This window comes from Melitaea cinxia, chromosome 17 (genome assembly GCF_905220565.1).
Source record: "Melitaea cinxia chromosome 17, ilMelCinx1.1, whole genome shotgun sequence".
NCBI lineage: Eukaryota > Metazoa > Arthropoda > Insecta > Lepidoptera > Nymphalidae > Melitaea > Melitaea cinxia.
The window spans coordinates 7712349-7732146 of NC_059410.1; the positions used below are offsets into that span (position 1 = coordinate 7712349).

The window sequence follows — 19798 nt, forward strand, 5'->3', positions numbered from 1 at the left end:
ACTGAATTAAATGAGTGAGTGTTGCGTGAGCCGACCCCCACGCTACTTTCTACCGCCTGGCACGAGAGTGGTGCTTAATTAGCATTTATTACGAAATACATACTAACTTAAATGCATAATTTTTGTCACAAATTTTTTTAGAATCCTTACTTCATACCAAAACCTATTTGAAAAAAATTAAAATGATAATTAGTCACCTTCAATAAATTACTAGTATGAAATTTCACTGTAGATGTAAAAATATACGAGTACTAGGTAATTATTATTCTGGGCATACTTTCGAAACCAGAAATTTTACTTTCTAACAATTGTTTGCCCTTTTCTATATTAACTATTCACGGCTGACTCACGGCTATTGGTTTATTCATTAACCCTACTTTAAAAGTAAAATATGTCTCTGTATATACTAATGCTTGGTTTTTAGGTTTGATACATTAAAAACCAAGCATTAGTTTTTAAATTGAAAATATTAATCAAAAGCGTCAATGATCTTTGTACCAAGATCTTGTGTCGACAATCCAAAATATGCTCCCAAGCGCTCAGACTATATAATTGTGTTCAAACGAAAAAAAAAATGACTTCAATTACATCGACTAGTAAATACAACGTAGGTAGACGAAAAAAACAAGTGTGCTTTAGATCACACAACGGAAGAAAAACGTCTGCACAATAGGCCTGCACTGTGTTTTAGGTATACGAAACGTCAGTTATGTCTAGTTATACTATGAGAGAAAGAGCAAAAGAAAATGTGTGTTCGCACTTCTCTCTCTTGTTCCGTTCACCTGGTCCGATCACACTTTTCGTAACGCTCTCGTCACCAGCTTACTCCCCAAGTCAAGCGTGCGTAAAGAAGTTTTACTTCAAAATTACAGTCGAATTGTGACCCTCCTGCTTTTATTGAAGTCGGTTATACACACACTTTTGTCATGCGGAGTTTGATCCGCAACTGCTAGCCCACTTGGTAGAACAGGGATTTTTACGACAACCTAACGTGTTGTCAACATTTACCTAAGATTATTTCTTGAAATTTAAGGTTAGTTAGTGAATTTTGTTCATTGATTTTTTGGCGCTGACTCAGAGTTACTTAGGTATACTTGCATTAATTAACGTAAGTACTTACAACGTAGTTGTTAAGGTTAAATAGAAAAAGGTAAAATAATTAGTCAATTCTTATCGTTTTAAATTTTTTCGGCGGTTTTATTTTTTTGTTAAAAGTTTTGTATCACGTAGATTTTTTTGGGACTATAATCTACTAATTACTTTATTATTTTTAAAATAGCTACCTACCTATCCTACTGCAGCTATTAACTGTTATATAATCCTACTTTTACTATTACTTGTTGTACAATATAAATACTTTAAAAAAACAGGTTTATATACTAACATGGGTAGGCCTACAAAAATGCTGCTAGAATGAGAAAAATAAATTTATTAGAAGAATAATGAGAAAAAAATACACAACTCAGTGTTAAAATGGGTGAGTGAGCAATAAATCATCCCTATTTCGCCACTCTTCGGGTAGGGATTTTTTTCCAGATGTATATGGGACCAACTTCGAGGTTTATACCATATCAAAAAAGAATAAAAAAAGTAGTATCAAAAAAGAACAATAAAAAAAAAAGAATTATCAAAATCCGACTACTAACCTAATATAATTGTAATCTATTATAATTTTTGATTTAATATTTAAGTAGCTGGCACGGCACGCTCGAGATGTGCACGATTGATTCACACAAATTTTTCCTTGTCCCAGTTTCATAAGAAGAAATTATAGCGTGTTTTAGGACTTAATGATGTTTTTGCGTTTCGCTGCATTGAATACAATAAAACTGAAGTTTATTTAAAGGATTCTCGATGGTTTCATTTCTTAGAGATCTTGTAGTGTTCAAGTGGCAAATTCATAATGCATTTTTTGTACCAGGTATTAAGTGAATCAGTTTTGTTTTTATAAGTTTTGCGATCCATTTATTTTGTAGTTTAATCAGTTTATTTCTGTTTTAGGTTTCGATTTGTTATATTCTTATAATACAGTGCTGTGAAATTGTGTGCAGACCTCATTATCAACTGAAAAAAAATCACAAAAGATTTGATTTTGAAATAATTCCTGTTCCGTTTAAAGATGTGACATTTTTGTTTGGAAAAATGACGCCTTTTGGAAAGTTTGAATTCAAACATGATATTCACAAAAGACAGATTGTTGAATCTGAAATATCACCAGTGACTAATGAAATACCAGCTGGTATACCAACCGAAGAAATTTCCAAGACACCAGAAGGAGAAGTTTTAGATAAACAAGAAAAAGATTTGAGCCCTGAAGTAATTATTAGTTCAGTTATAAACCCTGTTGAAAACGAAAAGTCCTTTCCAATTGTTCTACCGGTAGAATCTAACGTTCTTATGCCACCAGCAACAAATGGCAATAATATAAAACAATCAACTGCCGAGGTTTTAATAACAGAAGAAGTAATACCAAAACCCGATGATATTTCTCCACCTGAGCCTTCGATAAGACCTACTATCGAAATAACTCCAAAACCTGTAGATATCCCTCTACCACCTATATCTAAGCCTGTAAAAAACGTAGTCATTAGTACTCCTGTAGAAAGTACCGTACCACCAATAATTTCTATACCTGTATTTCAAAATTCTAAAGGACCCGTTATATTTCCTGTAATAGATAAAGTACCAGATACGCCTTTGTTACATACAGATATTACTCAAATACCATTAGGCGGTATGGCATATCCTGCCCCAGTACCGATTCCGGTTCCAGATGTTATAGTTCCACCTCCTATTCAATCTCCTCCGCCAATAAAAGAACCGCCTGTGGTTAAAGAAGAAACACCAAATTTTTTCGTTAAAGGATCCAGATTTGTTTTATACTTTGGTTCTATGATGCTTCAAATGTTAACACAACTTGTGAACGGACGTATAAATTTGAATCAACCATTACCGGCTGTTCTTCCGGAGATACAATAAAAAATTTCAATTTGTAATATAATTTTGTACAAAATATTTTTTTATAATGTAATTTAAGACATCCCTGTACTTTAAGGACAATTTCATTAAAATACAAAAAATATACAACGATAGTTAGAAAAATAAGCTTTTAAATATATAATGTCGAGAGCAATAATGTTTTGTACAACAATATATAGGTATTTTTCATATAAATATCAAAATTAGAAGATATGGCAACGTCATTAATATTAATATTAAAGAAATATATTTAAAGGCGATTGTTACAAGCATTTATTCTTCAATCTACCCTGCAGATAATTTTATCCCTTATCCACCTCGTTACATTGTTTGTAAGTAAATTTTCAGCTATAACTATTTTTCGTGCTGTAAACGTCTGTAACAAGAACCGTAATCGAATAGCCGAAGCTAGTCTATAATTATTTTTTAACCGACTTTCAAAAAAGGAGGAGGTTCTCAATTCGACTGTATTTTTTTTTTTATGTATGTTACATCAGAACTTTTGACCGGGTAGACCGATTTCGACAGATTTTGTTTTAATCGAAAGGTGGTGTGTGCCAATTGGTCCTATTTAAATTTATTTGAGATCTAACAACTACTTTTCGAGTTATATCTAATAATGCGTTTTTACTTGACGCTTTTTTCGTCGACCTAAGTTGTATTATACCGCATAACTTTCTACTGGATGTACCGATTTTGATAATTCTTTGTTTGTTGGAAAGGGTATATCCCTAGTTTAGTACCGTGATAAGGAAACCAGGATCTGATGATGGGATCCCAGAGAAATCGAGGGAAACTCTTAAAAATCCGCAATAACTTTTTACTGGGTGTACCGATTTTGATAATTTTTAATTTAATCGAAAGCTGATGTTTATCATGTGGTCACATATAAATTTTATCGAGATTTGATAACTTTTTTTTGAGTAATCTTTGATAACGCGTAGTTGCTTGACTATTTTTTCGTCGATCTACGTTGTATTACTTGTCGATGTAATTGAAGTCGGTTTTTTTTTTCGTTTGCGAGCAAACACAATTATGTTGAAAGTTATTGAATGTATTTGTTGAAAGGTAGGTAGTGTAATAGTGACTTCGTTTATGTTATTAATTAATATGACAAAAAAATTTTTTTTCAGCATAGAACAATTTTGTATTTATTTTATAAGTTGTTTATTTCATTAAAGAAACGATTTATAAATTTAATGAAATTGGTACCACATGTCTAGTGTTCATATACCTTTATCTATAGGTAAAACATAAAAATGTTTTTTATTACATTATTATTAAAATGTAATCTAGAGTAAATATATGATTTAAGAAAAGGTTCGCATCAAACACAAATTATGTATATGCAATATGTATATTTAATGTTATAAGAACTCTTCCATACAAAAATTATTATACCTTTGTGTCTATAACTTAGTAATGTATTTAATTCGTGATGTCGAATAATAAATAGATACACAGAATATAAATAATAATTTTAATTTGTAATGTCAATGTGCCAGGTGTCAATAAGAACGTTTTTCATGTACAGTATATTAAAAACTATCGACACGAAAAATAAAAATATAAACAAAATAATCATCGTAATACTTTTACGCAGTGTTTTTTTTTTACTATCAAACGACAACGACTAAAATGATGTATCTTGAATTAAGCGGAGTAACACCAATATCATATATGGTCGTTAGCTATTCAATATTGTGCGTGGTAGAGACTCGTTGTCTTTGATAGTTCGATATGGTGACGCATCGTGTTTTTGAAGATAATGTACCATTAAATAATAAAACGTTCTTAGATGTTTTTTATAGGATTAACGCCTACTTGCACCGTAACTACCATAACCACCTCCAGAGCGCCCCTGACCTCTCTCTTGTCCAGCAAAGTTACCACTTCCACTGCTCGATGAACCTTGACTATTAATTTTACTTTGTTCATTAATCTGTTTATCCGAACCACTACCATATCCTCCTTGACTCCTAGTGCCCTGATTTCTACTACCGGATTCTTGACTTCCTAATGCTGATACGCCAGTCTGACTACTACCACGTTGACCCAAACTGCCACCATTTTGCTGTCCAGAGCTGCTTTGGTCATGATAACCACCAATACTACTAGGCGCGCTTAGTCCTCCACGGCTAATTTGACCACGATTTTCTTCAGATTCAACTTGTGTTCCAGATCCTTGTCCACTTTGACCACGCTGACCGTTATTGTCTCTAGAGTTAGAACTGCCACTGTAACCACTTTGACCACGCTGACCGTTATTGTCTCTAGAGTTAGAACTGCCACTGTACCCACTTTGACCACCCTTACCGTTACTGTTTCCGAGGCTAGAACTGCTACTATAACGACCTTGACCACCAAATCCGATTTGACCAGTAGATCTTCCTTCACTGAAGCTAGAGCCATCTGAGTCTATTTGTTTATTAGAAGATTTGCTATTTATATTGCTACCAGAAGCAGAACGACCTCCTGAGCTGCCCAGGCTAATACTATCCATCTCTTTTTGGGTATCAGCAAAAGTTGTAGCAATTAATGCTCCTGTCATAGACAGAATGAGTAGTATCTGAAAGAAATAAGACCACAATTAGTTGAGAGACTCTGCTTATAAAAGTTTTAAGGATTTGAGGATAAGTTCGTATAATAATACGAACTTATTGTTTATAATTTCAACATTTTAAGTTTATTTTAGACTGCGATAAGCACATGAAAAACATGGGTCGATAATTAGAAATCGCAAATAGTATTTGAACCTATTATATACATATAGCTAGTTTCTTTTGTGCAACTAATAGTAACATAGATACTTTTTCTAATCATAATTGTGTGCATCCTTGGAGTTTTATCAATGTTGCATTTATTATATACTTAGAATACTTTGCATATAGAATAACATTAAAAGTTAACATTTCAATCATATAAGCTAAATTTTCGTAAAAAGGTTCTCTATCGTCAAAAGAATATTCCTAATTGGGTTAGTTATGAATGCAGTTTTTAAAAAATGTAACTTTGTACTTTTATTAGTATTATATTATGACAAAAGTTTGCAACTGAATTTAAATATGAACACAATAAATCCTACCTTAAGGAGAGCCATTGTAGATTAGTTATAATCTGCAGCCGGTGTTAGAATCTTTTATATAGATATCAAGTAATGTATTCCATACATTGATATTCATTTATTTAAAAATTCTCACAGAAAGAATAGCTTTATATCAATACGGCGTTTTCTTAGGAATGATAAATAAAAAGCCTTCCCCAAGACTAGTTTTTTTATACGACTTTAAAGGTTCAAATAAGTGTGTTCTATAAAAAATTTGGTTGTCTGTAAAGTTGGTATACGGACGATAGTTTAACGTAACAACGTCATAACAAAACATCTCCTCGGCTGCATAGGCTAATGAGTGGAAGAGAGATAGATGCAGCGCAAGCGTACAATGAACGTAACGGGATAATGCGCGTAAGTAGACAATGCGTCATACCCTTTACGTTAAGGATGTAGCACTAACAGCCTGTAGCCTGTGAACGCCCCAAGATGCTTCTGAGCTTCTGGAAGGAGCTGGGCTGGCTGAACTAGTCAGCCCTCTTTTCACGCATAACGGACCACCTCTGTGTCTAAATGCGGAAAACAGAGCCCACAACAAAACAAAACAAAACAAAACAAACCCTCCATCGTACTAACGTACGAGGTGGGTATGTAGAGGTGGATACGTGATGGTGAGGAAATGGCAGCTGCGCTATGAGTCATACACAAACGGTTCGGTAACGAAGGTATTTTTACCGTCTATAAAAACCGCCAGGATTATAATCAAGAATAGATACACTAAAACCAGTCAATGTCCAAATTCTGACTGATCACGGGGGTTTCGCGTTGTATGTGCATCGATTCGGACTTAAAAAAAAGTCCTTCCTCTATCTGCGACTCAGAATGTGAAGAAAGGGCACTCCATATTCATTTGGAAATACTACAATTAGGCCAAAGAAAGCTGGAGTTGAAAATCCAGCTACAGCTTAAATTAGACCAGATTTCTGTCCCTACCCTCTAGGGGAAAGAGGCTACAAGATCAACTTTTCTCAAATTCTTGAGAATGATCGCCCAAATAGTTGCCAAGGCAAATGATTCGGTCGCCTCGTTATCTACCATCCACGCAACACAGCTCACACATACCACTAATACAACTGCAACACAGGACTCAACATCACAGAACAAAGCAGCTACACAATCCAGTATTTCCCAAAGTTCTATTATGACATCACTGCGAGCTGTACCAAAAATACTGCGGAGACTACTCGGGAGATGAGAAACATTGGTAGCGTCTCAACATACCATCCTCTATGCCACGTTTGAAAACTGTTAATCAGAGAGACGAGAGAACATGATGAACCTGGTATAAAGATGCAGGTGGCTGTTCTTTTCATAAGTGATCCCGCAGAAAAAAATACGCATTGGCTCTTGTCGCTTGGAAGGTTCGAATCGACCAACAGTCTCGCCGGGGCTCACTGTGTTTTTAAAAGGAGTACCGCAAAAACGAGCTCTAAGCGCGCGACAAGCGCAAAGCAAGCATAAAGCGATGCGGCAAGAGTGAAGACTTAAGCTTTCTAAGAGTAGAGGCTTAACCATCATCCCCATCTGAAAGGACCATTCTCAATATGACTCCACTGAACGAATCCGAGCGCCTTCAACTTAAAATAGTGGCACAGAGACCAGATGCCACAACTTTCGTGACCAAGAGGCATAAAGAGCAAGTTCCACATCCCGTTTCGTGGCATTGCAAATTTCTATCCATAGATTTGTCTCTCCAATAAAAACGAAGTCTAACTCGCCTTGCCTTTCGTCTGGACCTTTGGCATCGATAGACTGATAGGCTACGTCACAAAATTATCAAGCTGAAGTGGCAGTGGGCTGGTCAATTGTGCCGCAGGACTGATGGCCGTTGGAGCAGACGTGTACTGGAGTGGAGACCGCGTCTTGTTAAGCGCAGTGTGGGACGTCCTCCGGTCCACTAGACCAAAGATCTACATAAGATTGGCGGTGTGGGCTGGATGAGGATTGCCAAAATTCGGGATGTCTGATACGCATTTGGGGAGGCTATGTCCAGCAGTGGACTGTAATATGCTGAACTGACTGACCCGTATAATTAGTCAATACGCAGGAAGAGAAAAAGTTCCTAATAGACCGCAAAAAAGCAGTCACAAGACTGTCGAACTGTAGTTTTAGTACTAAATCGCGTGTAGGATAAGTATAATAATAATGCATGATGTTCAATAAAAGGCATGGACATTTTAAGGCCCGTGGATATTAATTTTAAATACTTGTAAAATTTGATATGTGATGTATAATCCTTGACTACGCCGACTCTCTACATTATCGGTATTCATTGTACGGAACATTAAAATGATAATACTGATAATAATGTAAACATGAATATCATCATACAATAATTTGTGTTTTTGACATACGTATTAATAAAATATTGTTTATAATGTTAAGAAATTTTTAATATAATGATGACTAGTCCGTTGGCGCAGTTTGTAGTGGCCCTGCTTTCTGTTCTGCGGGTTGCGGTTTGGATTCCCGCCTGAGTCTGGGTTGTAATATAATATTTGTATTTATATATTTATATATGTATATGTATTATTTCTATGTATATTTATAAAAAAAAGTTATAAATATCGGCTTTAGTAACACAAGCATTAAGTTGCTTACCATAGGAACAGACGACCGTGTGTGTATGTTATATGATATTTATTTATTATTTATTAAATATATATGAACCAACAGACATTTATTATTACATAGTCAACAAAGAGACAATTTATGCCATGGCCTTGCATTTATTTCATATTTATGTCAAATGCAAGCAAAACTTTCCGACCATTTATAAATATCTTAAGACGTCACCGCGTTTGCTTGGAAACGACTTCACGTAGGTAATTGTAGTAATTAGTCAACAATTTAATACTCTCAGTATAGTTATTTTTCTTCATTTTCGTTCTTAAGCAAGGGTTGGCTTAGCAAACCCTTCTCTTCCCGTGGGTGTCGTAAGAGGCGATTAAGGGATAACACAGATCCACTACCATCTTGGAAATTAAAAAGGCCGGCGATAGCGGGATAACCACCCAACTGCTTGCTTTGAAATACACAGGCCAAAGACGGGCAACAGCGTCTTCGGTGCGAAAAAGCCAGCCCTGCGGTCACCGACCCGCCTGCCCAGCGTGGTGACTTTGGGCAAATTACATGAGTTCACGCCATTTTTGGCGCGAACTTGTGGAGGCCTATGTCCAGCAGTGGACTGCGATAGGCTGAAGCAATGAATGATTAAAAACGAAAAAAGTTTTTTTTTGCCATAAAATAAATAATAATTATTTCTTCGAATTTATTTTCTTTAGAATTTGTAAACATACCTCGGTTGTCCAATCATTTATTTACAATTTAATCGGTACAAAATAAATAGTGTCCTTTTAATTAACAGTTCAAGTTATGTTGCGAGATGGATGTCGTGTAAAATTCATTTAAGAAAGCTCATCGCTTTCCAGCTTTAAAAACATATATATAGTGTTAGTAGTGTATGTATTTTATTTTATAGGTATATATATTTTATTATTCTACTATTCTTGTTTCTATTGTCGCGTTCATATCATATTTCACTACCGTGAGTTGACTGGTAGAGATCTTTTTTAGAGATAAGTTCACACTTCCAATATTATAATGGCTATTGTAAAACTATATAGTGCAATAAAGAATACTAATGCTCAGCCAGTTGTCGAAATTCGACCATAATTATTTAAATTATAAGTTTGATCATTATTAAGGTTCTGTTGTTAAAGACTATTTCTATAACAATAAACAAAAGAGTATATATATATGTACGTGTTGTGTCAAATACATAGTGTGGGTAATGATTGTTTTTATTGATTTAATGTATTTTTATGCATAATTATAAAAAAATATTAGTATTGCACTCCTTCTCTATATAAAGTATAAGTGTTCGAAATTTCATACTTCTCCGTCCGCGCAATTTTCATAAAAAGGGGTTCAAAGTTTTTGTTCCCTGTATTATAATATATAGATATAATTAATATATATAATGTAAAGAAAAAAATCTATTTTCTTCGACTGACATTCTATAAACAATTTTAAGTGGGTGCCGCATTGATGTGAGGGTGAGTTCTTTTGATTATTGAATCAATACTTATAGCAAGATCTCTACAATTGCTTTATGATTTTTGTAGGCACTAAATAAGAAGCAATTCTTACACAATTTTGAATAATATAAAAAACATTTAAAGAATTTTCCTTAGAAGTCTGAAATGTATATAAATAAAACAATTATATAATTTCTTCAGAGTGTGAATAAATATATTATTAAAACAATAATTATTTACACACAAAACTTCGAAGGGATGTTTATTTCAATATAAAAAAATAATAGAGGTGGAAAATGGCGCAAAGCTCTTGACATTATTCATTTTGAGGTATCGACTTTTCCTTAATTTCCTTTCTTAAAAAGTAGTTTACTTCTGGATATACATATCCAGGGCGAGGGTAAAAACCTTCCCAAAAATAGAGCGGAAACGTGTAGAATCCAGGGTAATATGGTCTTCCACTTTCGATTAACATTTTATCATCGTATTTGTCCTTATTCTTGATTGGCTTAATACGGTCATCATACGGACTGTAAATAGGTCGCCAAGAATCATCATTTTCGTTGTCCTTAATTTCTAGTCGATCTTCATACGGCCAGCTCGTTACGAGGACAAATGAAAAAATTAACAGTAAAGACACCGACAACATTTTTTTTTCTTCTTTATACGTTATGTTTGTATCGTTTAAATGTAATGAATATACATATCTCTGATTTCTGAAGCGTATTTAAGCATTCCTTCAGTCCAATTACGTTTATCAGAAATAGAATTTATCTACGACAGAAATGGGTATTTTATCTATGTCCTTGTGTAAGTTATGTAAAAACGTAATTGCTTTTGAAGAATTGTTTTTCCAGATTGCCATATAACTAAAATATTTAAAAGTTACCTGGGATAATATTTAATTTCGTTATTAACTAATTTGGCTTTAACTTACTTTTAAATTGTATTAAAAAATTAAAACATAGTGTGTGGAGGATGTATATTTTATTTAGAATACTAAATATTTTATAAAACAATATATATGGATACAATGAAAACAATAACAATGGAAAAGATTTTTTAAAAGGATGATATTATTCTAAAGATTGATCCACTTATTTAATATTATTTATAAATATATATTCAAAATATTCTCACTTAAAATAATAAATTAAAGTAATGTCGTAAAAAAATATAATTGTGTTTGCAGGCAAACGAAAAAAAAGCGACTTCAATTATATCGATTAATTTTTCATACCTAAACCAACCAACCTGGCTGGTTTTCCTCTGTAGAATCTGCATCCGAAGCGGTGGTAGCTTCACTTTTAAAAATAATTAAAAGTTTAATTTGTAAAATGACAAATCGGAGGTGCATCTGAAACCTACTTGAATAAAGTTATTTTTGATTTTGATTGTATTTTTAAGTTACGATAACTATGGTATTATAAAATAAAAATTATTGTTACATTATTTGAAAATATAACATATTTTTATACATGTTTTAGTGATATATTTACTAAATAAATCTGTTCATCACTTGTTAATGTCATAAACCACAATCCTGCTGTGGACCTGGAGTGTTACCGGGTAAAAAGAAGAGAAAAAAAAAACTATAATACATTAATGGGAATAGTTAAAATTTATTCGTGAAAATAAAATGGTTTAGCTTCATAGTTTTTTCACTTTTTGCCACACAACAAATTTCTTAATGTAATTAAATTTTTTATCAACAGTGTTATCGAGAAGAAATTTTAGATCAGTTTTAAAATGCATTTACAGGAGTTTTTTCAGCATTGTTATTTATTTGTCCATAGTTTTTCACTTCTATGCTATCGATAGAATCCGTAGAATAACCTAAATTATTAGAGGTTCCAATTTCAAAATCGATAACTACTTTGCTGGCGCCAAATATTACTATTTAAAATTATCTGAATAAGAAAAAAAAAAGAATATATATATATACAATATATATATATATATATATATATATATATATATATATATATATATATATAATTGTGTTTGCTATTAAACAAAAAAGAAGGCTTCAATTACATGGAAAGCATCAGCTTTTGAATAAAAAAGGAATCATCCAAATCGGTAATCTAGTAAAAATTTATGCGGTATCACATAAAAAATACATTCAAATTGAGAATATCCTTTTTTATTTTATGTCAGTTAAATATGTAAATTACCTTATGGATGCAATGAAATGATCATTGAAAATATACAATTTTAGTTTCCTTGTGAGAAGATGTGTTCAATCACAATGTTGTTCTTAGACAAAATATAGTAAAGCGTTGTCCGATTTTTTCGATTCTTTTGTTGTTAGAAAGGAAATATTTAAAGGGTTGTTACTATAAATATTTCAAGATATTTAGCAATGCAGAACGTTCGTGCATTTAATTTTACAGGCTAAATCAAAGGAATGCCAGACCTGACGAAATTACAGCTCATTTTACAACTCTAAATATGCAAGGTGTTCTATTTCTAAAAAAAACATGGAATTTAATATTGATTACAAATAAATAAGTAAGTATTTCAAGATTTTGTTAATTTCTAAAAATTGTTTTTTATATTAAGTTCTTACCTTAGATCCAACTGCAAGGGTATTTGTCATGGAATGGACCATTTTCAGTATGTTTCACATTTAAGTATTTTCTGGGCTGGATAATTAATTCACATGTTTGAAAAGGAAAATAACTAATTATTTCTTTTAAAGGAAACAATTATAGAGAATTTTTATCTTTCCAATTAATTAATTAAAAAAAATTGGAAAAATTCTTACAAGATAACCTTTATGTGATAACACTTTTTACCAAACGAACCTCGCAATTGCATCTGTGTTGAAAGCTGACATAAAAACTCTGTTGAGAAAGTTTTTCAACACGGGATATGAAATATACAAGAAACCAAAACACAAACTATTATTATCCTATTAATATACAATGTATATATATATAAACTAGTAATTCTTATATATAAACTAGTTATTCTTTGCTAAAAGTTAAAAGTGTTAATATCCCGAATGAATTATTCACTTTTTTCTAAATATTACAAATAATGATCCAGTAAATAAGCTTGTTGTAAGTTACGGTGTTTGAAAGCTACTTAAAGTAGCATTATACTATTATGGCATATATATTATTCTAAATATATTTTCTTTTATACTGAACTTATTAAAAGGTGTACTCGTTGTTATACTTGAATATTTGTGGCCGCCGCGGCTTTCGAACTTTAGTCCACTAGATTTTTTACTTGGACTGTCTAAAAGAACAGGTGTACTTCAAGCCTATTTCAAGTTTAGAGGAATTACGCAGTCGTGTGCAGGAAGCCGCTTCAAAAATAACTGAACGGTGCTATGCACAACTTTGAAGAGCATTTGATAGAAGATGTTGAGCTTGTATCAGAGTCGGTGACAGACAATTCGAACACGTGTTATGAAATAAAGATTGATTTAGGTACAACCTAACGCTTTTATTGTAACAATTTCAGACAAGATTATTTTTTTCTTTCTTCAGTCGAGTTTACTTTTTTAACCGAGTTCCAAAAAAGGAGGAGGTTTTCAATTCGACTGTATTTTTTTTATGTATGTTACATCAGAAGTTTTGACTGCGTGGACCGATTTCGACAAAAAAATTTTAATCGAAAGGTGGTGTGTGTCAATTGGGCCCATTTAAATTTATTTGAGATCTAACAACTACTTTTCGAGCTATATCTAATAATGCGTTTTTACTTGACGCTTTTTTCGTCGACCTACGTTGTATTATACCGCATAACTTTCTACTGGATGTACCGATTTTGATAATTCTTTTTTTTTGTTGGAAAGGAGATATCCTTAGTTTAGTACCATGATAAGGAAACTAGAATTTGATAATGGAATCCTAGAGAAATCGAGGGAAACTCTCAAAAATCCGCAATAACTTTTAACCGGGTGAATCGATTTTAATAATTTTTAATTTAATCGAAAGCTGATGTTTGTCATGTGGTCACATATAAATTTTATTGAAATCTGATAACTACTTTTTGAGTAATCTTTGATAACGCGTAGTTACTTGACTATTTTTTCGTCGATCTACGTTTATTACTCGTCGATGTAATTGAAGTCGGTTTTTTTTTAGTTTGCGAGCAAACACAATTATTTGTATCTTAAAGTTAAATAAAATTTTATTTACCATTTTGTAATCTGTATTAATTACGCACATTTTTCAAATAGTTTGCCGCTTAGGTCTTCGTACTTTATTTTTTCACGAAGAATCTCAACTTTGTAAAGTGATTTATTTTATCAAATTTCATGCTAAAAATTGAAATTGATATTTTTTTTCCAAAAGTGTACAATAGATACTCATACTTTTACTGCATTTCTAATAGTATAGTCTATGAGGAAAAAAATTACATATTGTTTTCTAATGTTTACGCGAATTTTACTCATTTAATAAAACACTTTTTTCGGATTTTATCAGTAGTCCTCCCGTGACCATGGTTGCTGTAAAGTATCCGAAACGTCGGGAATCAAAAGTTAACAATAAACCGCGATAAAATCCGAAAAAAAGTGTTTTATTAAAAAAAAAAAAAAAAATTACATTTCATTAATTTGCGGCCGTGGTGTACAGGAAAGTAAGTATCAATAAAAACGTATTTTTTTCATAACCCCTATTATATATTTTTGGTACCGATTGAAATATATTTTTTTTGTGTATTTTTATTAGAGTGCCTGATAGCCATATTATTAGGCGCTCCAGGATTATCCATTCTTTCTGGAACACCTGTATATTTTCTCTTCTCAATCATAATTAAGGATGAATTTAAAATTTTGCTGATCTAATTATTTCCAACAAACTGACCCAACAGACATTGGTCTGTCTTGTGAAGAGTCAAACGCGTGAAGTTAAAAATGCGCCTTTCGAATTTTAGGCGCAATTTTCTTAATTTTACTTTACGTTAGAACTTTTTGCAGTTCTCGAGTTTTGCGCCTGCAATACATCTTGCGTTTCATTTTTATTTACTTACATAATAGCGTCTGTACAGAAAAACTCTTTTGGATCAATATTTGCATCCTTGGACATAACATTCATATACTCGTATGTGAAGTATTGATTTGATTTCTGTCGAGCACGTTGGCATAATTTGTAGTGAACCCGCTTTCTGCTTCGGGGGTTGTGGGTTCGATATCCGCTCCGAGTTTAAGTAATGAAGGTGTCTTTATTTATATATGTTTATCTAAAAATAGGTGTATTACTTGGTTATTAACTATAACAGAAGCATTAAATGGCTTATCTACAGAACAGACGACCGTGCGTGTGTTAAATATATTTATATTTTTTTGCGGTTAATAATAATAAATAATTAATATATATATATATATATATTTATACACCTAGAATTAGTAGCACCGAAAAGGTGAATAAATGCTGAGCTATAAAACTAGCGGACGTATCGCTTCTCAATAAGTAATCTTAATAATAAAGGCTCTTGCAGCAGCTGCAACTGTCCAATGTACAACGTATTTCTTACCACTTTTATCATTTACAAAAGGTTGACGATAGGTAGGCGCAGAAGATAGATCTACTGGCTATTGTACTAAGAGTCGCTGCTTCAATTTTCGTTCAAAGATATAGAAATCGCAAATTACAAATTTCTATAAATAAATTTACAAAATTATAAAACCTTGCTATTTTCTTGTTTGTAGGTTCGTATATCAAAAATCCTACAAGTGACGTGTAGCCTAAGAACCGAGACGTAAATGATAAAAAATGGTTGTATTATAATGGCAATAAGTAAGGCAGTAACAGCACGAGGTATATTTTGACAGGTTTAACAGTTCATGTATTGCTGCGTGGTTAATGATGTTATTGTAAGATGTCTGGTTTACAATTTAACTAATAACTAGTGGTCGCCCAGTGGTCGAATAATTTAAATTATAAGCTTGAATATTATTAAGGTTCTTTTGTTAAAGACTATAATTTCTATAATAATAAACAAAAGAGTATAATATATGCATGTGAGTGTCAAATACATTGTAGTGTGTGTAATGTTTATTTTTTATTTTTATTGATTTCATACATAATTAAAAAAAATAGTATTCTGCACTCCTCTGTATAAACTGTAAGTATTTAAAATTTCATAATCGTCCTTCCGCGCAGTTTTCGTAAAAAGGTGTAAAACAAAGTTTTTGCTTTACGTATTAATATATAAATTAAAGATAAAAAGTTATATAAATGATAGGCATAAGATTGTCTTGTCAAATTATAATTTTTTCATATATATAAAATATAAAACCGTCAAACTAAATGAAATAAGTGTTTTCTTTACAGAAAATCGGATTAAGTACAATTATTGTCATTCTGAATAGAATTAAGTGTCGTAATTACAGCTTCGTATTTTTAATATATATATTTATTTTTGACGGCTGATTTTTATCTGTCAGACTTTATCCCGGCCCACGAACTTCGTTTATATCTGCATTATTAGTTTTAGGTGCACTGAGTTCAATAATCGGTGAACCATCTTCAGGATCTAAGTAAATTTTGATAGCAGATACAGAAATACGGTAGATAGTGGCTGCATGCGTTGAGGCAACTAAGCCAATAAACAGAAGAGTCAGTATAACCTGAAAAATGATGTGAAAGTGGAAATTAAAAGCTGACATCTTACTTCGTCTTATAGTTTTAATAAAGAGGAACGGCAATCGTGAATGAATTTGCAGATATAGCTAGCATCTATCAGAAAATAGGACTTGCGATTGATTTTTTAACAATTTTTTTTCTAAGACCTCATTCTAATAATAGTAAAAAATGTGTACATAGTATAAAAACAATATTTTGTAGAAATCATAAATCATCGCGTTAAAGACACATTTGTTTTGCAGAATAAAAAATTAAGTATAATGAAAGACGGTGATAACTAGCAATGCTTACCTTAGATCCTGCCATGTTTAGCTATACTTTTATGAGACTAAAAAGAAAAAAATGTATTTATTTACTGAGTATGGTTAATTAGCCTCAATATTTGAGCATTAAAGTCAGATAATAATAGTTTTAATTAACATAGTTTAATTATTTATGCACTAATTTGTATATTGATATGGAAATGAAGGTAATAATTGGAATTAAAAAAATTGCTGTATTTTTAAAGTTTTTCTTTTTTTTTAAATGCATATCTAGTAACCTGATTTCTCACTACCATGGGTAGACTGGTAGAGATCTCTTCAGGATCAGGGATCTCAGGGATAACCCTTAACTGTTCACCCTTGCTAACATCCTTTGTAAAAATTACTTGTAATTATGTTTTTTTAAAGTGCAATAAAAAATATATATAACTATGTCGGATAACATTCGTACGGCTCATCTGATGGTAAGTGATTACCGTAGCTTGTAGACTTCTGCAAAACCAGAAGCATCGCAAACACGTTGCCGACCCAATCGCCTATTCTCCCCAAGATCTCTGGTCACCTTACTCACCACAGGAACTCAACACTGCTTGAAAACAGTATTATTTAGCTGTGATCTTCTATAAGGTACGAGGTACTTCCCCAGTCGGGCTGCTCCATATTTTGATCATGGCATTCCCTGCTATGCTCTACTTCAGTTAAACGTTAAACGTAAAAGTGAGACCAATATTGTTATCAAATAAAATAAACTAATTTATTTAAATACGCGATAATGTACGTATTAGATGATCTCACTCCAGTAATACGTACTGGGTAAGATCAACCGTTATTTCTTTGTCATACTGTTGTTTGACGAGATGTTCGACATATTGCTTAACTGAATTCTCGAGTTTTTTTTTACTGGAGTCTACACAGCTAAGTGGCGGTTTTTTTGTGATGGGCTCGCATATGGAAAGGTAAACGTTTTTTTAAATTGTTTATTAGGCTATTCAGTAAGAGTAGCAATCAGATATATATATATATATGTATAATTAAATATAAATTCACTAGATCATTGATTCATCACAAGATCTTTAAAAAACTCTACTTCTTCCCCAGTCGGGCTGCTCCATATTTTCAGTAGGAAATTTCCTGCTGTGCCCCTACCTCAGATAATTGATGATAATAAGAAGTGGGTGATATTTTATTTAAAAACGATTATTGAACGATATTTGAATGAAATTTATTTTGGAAAATTAATTACATTTTTTTAATTAAGTGTATTCGCGGACTTTTTTGAATTTCACTTTATTATCATTGTATTATTTTTATAATGTATATGTATATGCATATAATATAATATATATGTATGTTGAACAGAATATTTCCTGGTGTGCTATTTCTTAATATGTAGACGTAAAGTTATTTGATTTTTTTTTAGCGGAGACTGGGTACGGCTGAAACAAAATTACTTATATCGTCTATAATTTTGTTTATATAACCTAATTGATGAAGGAGTTTCTTGATTAAAAAGCATTTTTCTATTTACTAAATGCTAATGTGAATTGCTAAAAGTGCAAGGAATCGTGGTATCCATAGCAAAACCAAAGTCCGTTTGGTCCGAGCTCTTGTGTTCTCGATATTCTTGTATGGCTCAGAAACTTGGAGCCTCAGAAGTCGCGATTGCAGCAAAATCAATGCATTGGATATGTGCTGTTGGCGAAGACTACTTCGAATCCCTTACTGCCATGAGGACGAAAGAGTCAATTTTACAAGAGCTTAACATCACCAAGCGACTCTCAACGATCTGCATGGAGCGGGCCCTTACCTTTTTCGGGCACATAATGCGGTCTCCTATAGTCTCGAGAAACTTATAGTACTGGGTCAAGTTGAAGGGAAATGCGCCAAAGGGAGGACACCAGCAAGATGGTCTGATTTCATCAAGAATACAGTTGGAGGCAGCTTGCACTGTGCAACACATGCTGCCTACGATCGCCTTCAATGGAGACATATCATTCGTGGTCGCGATCCTTATCGTTGAGGGAACGAGGAAGAAGAAGAAGAATGTGACTATAGCTCTAGGTGTTTTATTTTTTGTAATATATCAAATTAAAAAAATCCGATTTGTTTCAACTGAACCCGGTATGGGGTCGGGTAAAACCAATCGGATTTTTTATTATTATGTTTCATCGGAATAGTGATTGGGGTCAAATGAAATTCATTCGAATAGTACAGAATATAATATTAAAAAATGATAATAATGAGTCTACAATATTTTACAATATTGTATATACTTTTAACGTTATTTTTAATACATATTGTTGTAACTAGTGCTCCGGTAAGGACAGTTCAGTTCATCGCCATTCCCGACTTTTTAGCTCGTTTTCATTTCTAGTCTAAAGTTTTGATAAATTTTATTTAAATGTTGGCCTACATAGACGACTTTGGACTTCGAAAGCCAATTACTGTACTACGCTTATTTACAAAAATGTTTTTGTAAGACATAATAGACATTTTTTTTAATTTAGATTAACGAGATCAAGTAGGTATAGAAAAATAATGAAAATTCTTTAAATTTATTTACAGTTTTAGTTGTTTTATAATATTTGATACTATTTTTGATGTGTTATAAATTATTTGTTTTCTTTTGTAGTCAGTTTTTTCGGAAGAAGCAAGGGAATTGTTGCTTCGAGAATCGACTGTCGCTTAGTTGTATATACTCGTATTATATTATTGATATATAATGTCAGAATGTCTGATGTATCAGAAGTACTTTTAGTACGATATCATAATGTTGATAAACTTACATAGCTCCTTAAT

General features: G+C 32.4%; 2 protein-coding genes across 2 annotated transcripts; one reads left to right on the forward strand and one right to left on the reverse strand.

Annotated features, from left to right (window-relative positions):
- Positions 1–2142: 2142 nt before the first annotated feature.
- Positions 2143–3015, forward strand: LOC123661844 (SH3 domain-containing protein C23A1.17-like). The gene has a single exon (XM_045596784.1). The coding sequence runs from the start codon at positions 2143–2145 to the stop codon at positions 2977–2979; it is 837 nt and encodes a 278-aa protein (XP_045452740.1). The 3' UTR covers positions 2980–3015.
- Positions 3016–4317: 1302 nt separating this feature from the next.
- On the reverse strand, positions 4318–6135 carry LOC123661613 (hornerin-like). The gene is made up of 2 exons (XM_045596571.1): positions 6065–6135; positions 4318–5548 (listed from the first exon to the last, which is right to left on the reverse strand). Exons 1-2 carry the CDS (start codon positions 6077–6079, stop codon positions 4793–4795), a joined length of 771 nt encoding a protein of 256 aa, XP_045452527.1. The 5' UTR covers positions 6080–6135; the 3' UTR covers positions 4318–4792.
- Between the last annotated feature and the right edge of the window lie 13663 nt (positions 6136–19798).